This window comes from Petaurus breviceps, unplaced genomic scaffold (assembly GCF_028583685.1).
Source record: "Petaurus breviceps papuanus isolate PSGF00001 unplaced genomic scaffold, PetGlider_PUasm1.0 171, whole genome shotgun sequence".
NCBI classification, from domain to species: domain Eukaryota; kingdom Metazoa; phylum Chordata; class Mammalia; order Diprotodontia; family Petauridae; genus Petaurus; species Petaurus breviceps.
The window spans coordinates 7,219,194-7,229,435 of NW_027185754.1; the positions used below are offsets into that span (position 1 = coordinate 7,219,194).

General features: G+C 42.9%; 1 protein-coding gene across 1 annotated transcript in view; it reads left to right on the top strand.

Moving 5' to 3' along the window:
• SNX20 (sorting nexin 20) overlaps positions 1-8,406 on the top strand; it is an 11,285-nt gene extending 2,879 nt beyond the window's left edge. The window contains exons 2-4 of the mRNA XM_069082521.1: positions 338-489; positions 3,346-3,497; positions 5,619-8,406. Coding sequence (XP_068938622.1) covers positions 348-489; positions 3,346-3,497; positions 5,619-6,287 — 963 coding nt within the window. The 5' untranslated portion in view covers positions 338-347 and the 3' untranslated portion in view covers positions 6,288-8,406. The remainder of the gene's footprint in view (positions 1-337; positions 490-3,345; positions 3,498-5,618) is intronic.
• The last annotated feature ends 1,836 nt before the right edge of the window (positions 8,407-10,242 follow it).

The window sequence follows — 10,242 nt, forward strand, 5'->3', positions numbered from 1 at the left end:
CTTCTTCTTCTTCTTCTTCTTCTTCTTCTTCTTCTTCTTCTTCTTCTCCTCCTCTTCCTCCTCCTCCTCGTCCTCCTCTTCCTCCTTCTATTACTACTACTACCACCACCCATCTACCTATCTAGCTCATAAGGTCGTTGTGAGTGATTAAATGAGAAAATGTATAAAAATGTTTATCAATCTTAAAGCATCATAGGATGCTTTATTTTAGGCGATGATGCCAATTTTCCCCTTTCTACTAGCAGGAGGAATGTAAACAGGTCTCTGACCCTGAAAACCTTAGTTCTTCTCTTCTAGCCTTTGTATTACCATTATCTGTCTCTTGTGCCCACGGCAGCCTACAAAATATGGAGAATGACCAGCTCCCTGGAAGTTCAGGCTGGAACAGTCATCTTGACGCCCATCAGAGAGAGACAACAGAAAGTGAAGCAGGAGCAGCAGCCCCGCTCTATCCTGACACCTTCAGCCCAAGACCAGAGAAAGACTTGAGTAGGTTACTTGCTGTAAACCTCCCAGAACAGGCAGGAGATTGGAGAAACCCAAGGATTCTTCCTTCTCTTCCCTCATCTCATTAACTTTGAGCCCCTCTGAAGGGAGCACAACTTCCTGTCATAAATGAGGGACCATTTGTGGCAGAAAGGTTCTTCCTGAGCAGGCCTATCTTGGTACCCAATGCGTTCCTCCCCATCTTCCCCTGCTATCAACTGGCGTGTGTTTAAGGACTCCAGCAGATTGATCCTTCAATGGGCATCTTCACTCTCACTTATCTTCAGTCTCTTCCTGTCTATTGGCTGCTTTACTACTCCCTACAAACATGTCCATATCTCCACCATCCTCAAAAACCCTCACTGGATCTTAGCTATCTCTGCTAACTATCGTCCCATATCTCTCCTGTCTATCGCAGCTAAACTGGTTCAGAAAACTTCCTCTCTTTCCCCTCATCTCCTCTCATTCTTATCTTTCTGTAGTCTGGCTTCTGACCTCATTATCCAAACAAAACTGCTTGCACCAAAATTACCTTTACTCTATTAATTGCCAAATTGAATGGGCTTTAATCCTCATCCTTCCTAGACCTTTTACACTATTGATCACCCTTTTCTCCTTGATTCTCTCTTCTCTCTAGTTTTCATGTTTCTATTCTCTCCTGATTCTCCTCCAGTCTATCTGACCACTCCTCAGTCTCTTTTGCTGGACTAATCTAGGTCACCAGCTCACCAGAGGTGTTCTACAGGGCTCCACTGTCTTGGGCCCTCTTCTCTTTTCCCTCTACACTATTTCACTTTGGGATCTCATCAGTTCTGGGTTCAATTATCATCTCTATGCTGATGATTCTCATATCTCTTTATCTGCCCTAACTTCTCTGCAGACCTCTAGTTTCACATGGCCAACTGCCTACTGGACATCTCAAAGTGGATGTCCTGTAGACATCTTAAAGTCAACACATCCAGAATTGAACTTACTCCCTCCAAGCTCTTCCTCCTTTACACTCTCCCCTATTACTATCAAGAGTTCCACCACCCTCCCAGTCCCCTCAGCTCCTTACTGTCCTTCACCCTGACGTATCCAATCTGATCCCAGTCAGCTCCTGAATACACTGCCTTCTCTCTTCTGATACAGCCAATACCTTGATGTAGACTGCTCACCTCAGGCCCATACTATTTCAGAAGCCTGCTAGTTGGGTTACCTGCCTTGTCTCTCCCCCCTCGGCTCATCCTCCGCTAAGCCACCAAAGTGGTTTTCCTAAAGCACAGGTCCATCCATGTCATCCCCTTACTCAATAAACTCCACTGGCTCCCTATCACCTTCAGGATCAAATATAAAGTCTTCTGTTTGGTGTCCAAAGCCCTTCCAAACCTAGCGCTGTCCCCACCCCTACCCCCAGCTGCCACAGACTCTGTGATCCAGTGACACTGGCTTCCTTGCCATCCCTCATATCCTCCCTCTTCTCTCCTGACTCAGGACATTTGCACTGACTAGCTCTCATGCGTGGAATGCTCTGTCTCCTCATCTCTGCCTCCAACTTTCCTGGCTTCCTTTAAGTCCCAGCTAAAATCCCCCCTTCTACAGAAAGCCTTTCCTGATCACCCTTCCTTCTTTCCTCTGTTGATTTTTTCCTATTCATCCTGTATATAACTTGCTTATACAGATTTGTTGGCATGTTGTCTCCTCCATTAGACTGCAAGCTACTCAAGGATGGGGAATGTCTTTTGCCTTTCTTTGTCCTCTTAGTACTTAGCACAGTGCCTGGCACATAATAATTGCTTAAAGCATATTTATTGACTGACTTAATGTGACCCCAAATTATGATGTCAGATCTATTGTAAGTGTATATATATATATACACACATACATATATGCAATAGATGTGTGTATACATGTACATATATAGAGATATCACATTATTATACCATACATATGCATATATACATATGCAAACACAATATAAATTATATCTGTCATATTGCATTTGAAAGATAAATGCAAAATTACTTTTGCATTATGCACTAATCTAGGATATTTATGGCACTACTCCCTTTTTATTTTGCTTCTTTGTGGAAAATTTTGCAGAAATTATTATTAGCATTAATGTGGATAAAAGACAGTTGTCTTTTTTGAGAAGCATCTAAATCCAGAAATGCCTGAGGCATTGGTACTGTATACAATTGGCTTATTGGTTTCCTTTCTTCAGACCCCTCCCCACCTAGTTATAGGACCTGGAGCCTCTCTGAAACATAATTTGCTCACCCATAGAATGAGGGGTTGTATTAGATTATTTGGAACCATTTCCAAGGAGGAAAGCAGGTTACAGTTTAGGATAAGGAAAAAATTTCCTAAATATTACAACTGATCAAAAGTAAAATGAGCTGCCTTGGAGAATAATAAGTTTCCCATTGGTAGAAGTCTTCAAGCAGAGGCTGAATGATGATTTTGGGGAGATTATTGTAGAAGAGACATATGGTTTCAGTAGAGGGTAGAACAGGTAGATCTCTGAGGCAGCAGAATATAATAGATCACTGGCCTAGGAGGAAGGAGATCCAGATTCTAGCCCTGGGACTGCCACTAACTGGCTGTATAATCTTGGCCAAGACTGTTTACTTCTCTGAGATCTATTTTCTTTCTATGTAAAATGATGGGGCTGAACTAGAAGATCTCTAATTCCCTATCCACTCTTCCTATGATTCCTTAAAAATAGAGGATAGACATGTTAGTTCACTGATGAATAACTTCTCATTAACCCTTGTGAGATTTTCCCCAGGACAGAGGTCCCATCATCTTCCCACATCCACAGGGCAACGGTCTTTCTTCTCCCAGGTGTACTTATCACTAATAATGCCATCCTTCCAGATTCCAGCAGTGACCCAGGCTCTAACTCTTCCATGACCACTAAGGAGCTCCAGGAATATTGGAGGAATGAGAAATGTCACTGCAAACCAGTCAAACTGCTCTTTGAAATAGCATCCACCAGAATCGCAAAAAAATTTTCTTCCAAATACGTGGTAAGCTGATCTACAGAAGTGGCTAGTGCCCTCCGCCAGCTCCTAGTCTTGATTTTGCCATTACCTGTGGGCATCACTGGGCCCCAAGTTCTTCACCTTAAAGTGGGAATAACAGTGTTATCATATAACACACTTTTCAGTGTGCATTATATCCTATGGGATATGTGTGAATGCCTTTTTCTTCCTTCAGATTATAAAGTCCCATATTAAGAAGAGGTATCCTTGTCCTACCTTTAGGGAATTTATAATTTTGTTAGGGAGATAAGAGCTATAAATAATAGTGAAGAATTCAATGCAATTGGTAATTAAACATCCTTTCAATCAATAAATAAACATTTATTAGACCCATACTGTGTACACCTGGGGGGCAGTCAGAAAGAATACCCAAAGAAAACGTACTTTCTACTATACCACCTCAAACAATAATGATTACATACATACATATTAACACTTTAAGGTTTACTAAGCACATCTATACTTACTATCACTTTCATTACATAGTAATTAACTATTAAATTAAAATTTTATGCAGAAAATATTTTAAAAATATTTACTATGTCCCAGACACTATGGTAGGCACCAGAGATTCAAAGAAAAAAAAATAGATGTACTCAAGGAGCCTGCCTCTGATTGACAGGAAATGACATTCGCATAAATATCTAAATGCAAGTATATAGAAAGTAACAGGAGGAAACACTAAAAACTAGGGTATCAGACAAGCCTTCCTATAGGAGATGGCAGCTCAGTTGAGACATGAAAGAAACTCAAGAATCTAAAAGATAAGAGGTGAGGTGGGGCAGTTAGGTGGCATAGTGAACAGAGTATTGGCCCTAGAGTCAGGAGGACCCAAGTTCAAATGTGACCTCAGACACTTGACATACTTATTAGCTGTATGACCTTGGGCAAGTCACTTAAGACCAATTGCCTTGCCTTTCCTCCTCCTAAAAAAAAAAGCGGTGAGGTGAGGAAGAAGTACCTTTCAGCCATGGTGAATGGTCTCTGCAAATCCAGACAGATGGACAAGGGACTAGAAGGTCGCATACATGGAAAAGCAGGCTCCAATCAAATGTTTTCATTCTTCAGCAGATCTGTGATTTTCTCATTATGGCATTTTATCCAGAGGTACAGATCGCAATTCCTCTCATTTTGTGAAATTCTTTTCACAGATCCTCCAAGAGTTATTTTTTTTTCCCTTCCCTATGTCACGGACACCAGGAGGTTATGCAGCTGTTATCCCTTGGTCTTTCTCCATGGACAGCCCATCTCCCTTTCTTGTCATGCATGCCCTTTGGAAGATGCCTTCTATGCTATTTCTCATGAGCAAGTCATCATTGGTCGCTAGGTGGCGCCATAGTGCACAGAGCGCCTGGCCTGGAGTCAGACCTAACCGTCTTGAGTTTCAATCTGGCCTCAGACACTTAGTAGCTGTGTCACCCTGGGCAAGTCACTTAACCCTGTTTGCCTCAGTTTCCTCATCTGTGAAATGAACTAGAGAAAGAAGTGACACACCACTTCAGTGTCTTTTTCAAGAAAACTCCAAATAGGGTCACAAAGAGTCAGGAAGGACTGAACAAGTCATCATTTGTAACAAACTACAATCTCTTTCTAATTAGGATGTGTGTTTTTGTTGTCGTTGGGGCTCCCCACAGAGTTTGATTCTTTATAGGGTCTTGTATAACATTCAGCCATATAGAGTCACTAAAATAATTCTGGTGCTGAAAAGATGGGTTTTTGTGTCAGGGACCAGTTCAGATCACTGAAAATGTTCAATGAAATTAATTATTAAAACCATCATAAGACCAGGATTTCCATGTCAAGTGTCAGTCTAGCAGGGGTTCTTAACCTGGAGTTCATGGGCTGTCTTAAAAATTTCTTTAATTCAGGTTATTTAGTTTTCAATCTTGATAGCTGTATTTCAGTGCAATTGTTTTCCTTTATAATCTTATACATTTTGTTTTATGTGTTTAAATGCATTATTCTAAGAAGAGGTCAATAGGCTTTACCAGACTGCCAAAGGGGTCCATGATACCAGAAAGGTTGAGAACTCCTAGTTAACACTGGATTTGGAGCGGAGTTAAATAATTTGTCTTCTCCACCCCCACCTCCCTTTTTTAATCTTAGATGTACAAAATCATCGTCATCCAGACAGGGAGTTTTGACAGCAACAAAGCCGTCCTGGAGAGGCGGTACTCAGACTTTGAGGTGTTCCACAAAAACCTCCTGAAGAATTTCAGTGAAGAAATTGAAGATATCATCTTCCCCAAGAAATACCTGACAGGTAACTTCACAGAGGAAATGATCAGTGAGAGGAAACTCGCCTTCAAGGAGTACCTGAGCCTCCTGTATTCCATCAAGTGTGTCCGCCGCTCCAGGGAGTTCATCGATTTCCTCACCAGAGCAGAGCTGAAGGAGGCCTATGGCTGCCTCAGGGCAGGACAGTATGTCAAGGCCTTGGATATTTTTATGCAGGTGGTGCCCCTGCTGGAGAAACTCACCCGCCACTGCCCCACCCTGGTGATCCCTTCCCTGTGTGCCATGCTAGTGTGTCACCGAGACCTGGAGCGCCCTGCAGAGGCCTTGGAGGTTGGGGAGAAGGCTCTTCTCCACTTGCAGGCCCGTTCTAGCCATAAGTACTATGTCCCACTGCTGGAGGCTATGATCCATCTGGCCTACGTGCTGGGGAAGGACTTTGTGTCTTTGCAGGAGAGACTGGAAAAAAACCAGCTCCAGAAGGTCCCTACCAGAGGGGTCACCTTGAAAGAGCTGGCTGTCCGAGAATACCTACATTAAGTACAATGATAATGATAATAGCCCACATTTCTGTATAGCTTTGCAGTCAAATAAGATTGAGTCAGCAAGGATTTCTCAAACTTACCATGTGCCAGAAGCCACGCCAAGCACCGGGGATACAAAGACAGACAAATACTGTCTCTACTCAGAGTTCCCACTCTAGTAAGGGAGATGACATAGAACCACGCAGGTAGATAACAGGTAGATAGACAAAAGATATAGACCGAGTACATATAAGGCAATAGCAGCTGGAGGGACTGAGAACTCCCGGAGTGAGCGGGATCTGAATTGGGCCTTGAAGACAGTAAGAGAAACTAAGAGGCAAAGGTGAGCATTCCAGCATGGGCTACAGCTACTACAAGAGTTTGGAGAGAGGACATTGAGTGTCATACACAAAGCCACTGTTGCTAGAACAAAGAGAGTGTGCTGGAGATCAAGGGGCAAGACAGGAAGGCAGCTTTAAAAGCTTTGTCTTTTTACAGCAAACCTATGAGGTAGTTGGGGCAGCTAGGTGGCATGGTGGAAAGAAAGAGTACTGGGTCTGGAGTCAGGAAGACTCATCTTCCTGAGTTCCAATCTGGCCTCAGACACATACAAACTGTGTGACCCTGGGCAAGTCATTTAACCCTATTTGCCTCAGTTTCCTTATCTGTAAAATGAACTGAAGAAGGAAATGGCAAACCACTCTTGTATCTCTGCCAAGAAAACCTCAAATTGGGTCACAGTATAAACATTATTATGTACATTTAATAGATGAGGAGACAGGCTCAGAGAAGTGGTATAATTTGCCCAACATCTCTTTCTTGGGATGAGAACTTGAACTTAGGGCTCTTGAATGCTATGACCTTTCTACTATATTAGAGGTTCTTTCCCTGGGGTCCATGAATTTCTTTTTAAATGACTGTTTCATTATAATTGATTTCTTGTGAATTTTATTTTATTAATTTAATCACATGATTTTGAGAAGTTCATAGGCTTTACCAGACTATCCAAAAAAAAAAGTTAAGAACACCTAAAATAAACCATCAGTTGTATCCCTTGACCCCATTCAGCTCCTGATGTGGGCAGGTTGTGAGCAGCTGTGGAAGAGAGAGCATGTCAGGTGTCCAGGGCTATGCTGACATCCATAGCGTGAAATGGAAAGGATGAACAAGCAACCTGATGTCTGTCAGTCTCTCTCTGTCTGTCTCCAAATTCCCAGTTTGAATTTAAGTAGATGGATATTTCAGACAAAACTCAAACTCTTTTGGCAGACAGACTGTCCAAAACAAAATTTTGGACTCCAAGTCTGAGGCTCAGTAAGCCTCAAGAGAGGACAGCAAGTGGGATTTTGTGAAGGGTTTCTTTGCCTGTGGAAATGATTATCCTTTTCTTTTTGAATGACAACACAAACAGCTTGTCAAACGGTAATTTTTTATTGTTGTTTTGAAAAGGGATTGCCACTTACCAGCTTCACCTTGCCAATGCCTTCACTTTTTCACAGCTTTCCTTACTCTCTCCCTAAAAGTACAGCCACCAAACAACCAGACTGCCCAGTGCATAGTTAATAGAATTATTCAGGGCTCTGAGAAAAGGGACCAACTTCAAAAGACAGCTTCAGGAAACCAAACTCAAAGTGTCCTAGCTTCTGGCCTGCAGGAGCTCTTGAAAACACTCAATCCTTCCCCTCTACACCCCCACCCCCACCCCATAGGTGATTCTTAGAGCATCTTCTCCAGCTCAGATGATGGCAGATACATCACTATGTTCTTCCAAAGCCATTTGCAAACACCTCTTCTGCATGCATATTAACAATGCCCTCTCTGATTGTTTCCCTCCTGTTTCTTATTGCTCTTCATTATTCCTTAAGTTTTGTGCCCTTTTGTTTTCATTACCTAAATAAATCTGTAAAACCATTGGTTTAAGTCCTGCTTCTGGGAAGCCTTCCCTGACCTCTCCAGCCCTCTACTTCTGCACTTAGTAATGGTTCCAGTCTCCTCCAGCACCTCTCACAAACAGTGTTGCCTTCAGTTCTTGCTGGATATTTTACATGGGCTTTCGACCCAGGCCATAAGCTCCCTGATGGTAGGGGGGAAGACTTCCTGTATTCCTCACAGCACCTGTTACAGAGCTGGACGCAAAGAAGGAATTCAATAAATACTTGTTAACCTGAATGGAATTTAAGGGGAATTGCATTGAAACAGCCTTGATGAGAAACCTGCCCCCCAACTCCCTTGCCAGCCTCATAGGGAGGAAGCTCAGGGTGCGTTCAAATCTAGAATACACCCAGGTTAGACCCTCTGGGCCCTCACCTCTTCAATACAGCTATGCCACATTAAGCTAAGACAAATGTAAATAGCATGGGACCAAACAACTTCCTAAAGGGGTTCTCTGTACTGGAATCCATTGAACTTTGGCTCCATTCCATCTCATTTTGTTACCACTTGGGCCATTAGGAAGCTAATTCGGTGCATCCCATTTCTTGAAATAAGGAAAGAAGCCCGTGAGGAATGCCTTGTTACTAATGAAACATATGCAGGCAAGATGTTCCTTCTCTCTGAACGGCGATGGCTTGTTTACAGGGAATCCTGTGATCTTCCACATCATACAATAATTATTAGTTCTTGTGAACTACCATCCCACCAGAGGATGACAGGGAACCATTTCCCCCACTAAACAAATGAAACAAAATGAGTTTGTTTATGTAGTGAGAGGAAAGGAACATTTTTTGGGGGAAGAGTAAGGGCCTTCAAAATCCTTCCAGCCTCTATCCATAGATGTATGGAGTGTTCTAGCTAAGATCATAGGTTTAGAGCTAGAAGGGTCCTCAGAGGTCATTAAGAACCACCTCTTCATTTTACATATGAGGAAACTGAGGTCAGGGAAGGGAAGTGACTTGGCCCATGCCCCATAAGTAGTGAGTAACAGAGCCAGAATTTGAACTCAGATGCTCTGATTCCAATTCCAGTTTGCTTTCCATTGGATCAGGTGGCATGTTCTCTCTCTTTTGGGGGGGAGGGGTAAGGCAAGGCAATGAGGGTTAAGTGACTTGCCCAAGGTCACTCAGCTAGTTAAGTGTGTCAAGCGTCTGAGGAAGGATTTGAACTCAGGTCCTACTGACTCCAGGGCCTGTGCTCTATTCACTATGCCACCTAGCTGCCCCCCAGGCAGTATGTTCTTTGATAGGTCTTGGAGTAAAACCAACTGGGGGTTCTTAAGGGAGGCACAAAGTCCTTTGACGGCCAGCAAAGACTCCCATCTTGCTCACTACCCCATCCCTTTGCCACCTCACAATTTGTTCCTCAGTTACCCATTTCTCCTTATGACCAATATGTATGTATCCCTCATCCTTTTGAACAGCAAACTTTGTAAAGGAATCTATGGCTTTTTGGTCCCAGAGGCCTCAGACTAGGGATATAAAAGAAACATAGTCCACAGACTTGGATCTGGACATCCTCTAAATGAGGCCTGGTTTATCTTTGCTGACTTGCTCATGGTGCTTCCTGAATGGAAGTATTGAAGAAACCACATGAAAATATACCACATAGATTTGTAGGCTTTATTTTTCCATTAGAATTCTTTTATCTTTTTGACTCCTTCCCATATTCCCACACAGTGACTAATCCCAAGCACTTCCAGTCAGATCCAAAGTCTATCCCCTTACCCGTAAATCTCATAAGCTGACCTCACTTACCTCCTACTCTACTGAGAGGACAGACCAACTGATGAGCTCAGACTTGAGACTACAAGCTAAAACCCATGGCCCACATGCAGAAAAGGACCCTTTCACATAAAGGCTAACAGGAAGGATCATGGTGCCATGGAAGCCATTGGAGCCAGAGAATATGGAGTTTAATCTAAGCTCTGCTTCTTGGGCAAGACACTTAATCTCCCTGGACCTCAATTTCCTCATTTGTAAAATGGGACTGGATCAGATGGTCCTCATGGTCCTTTCCAACACAAGGTCTATTATCCT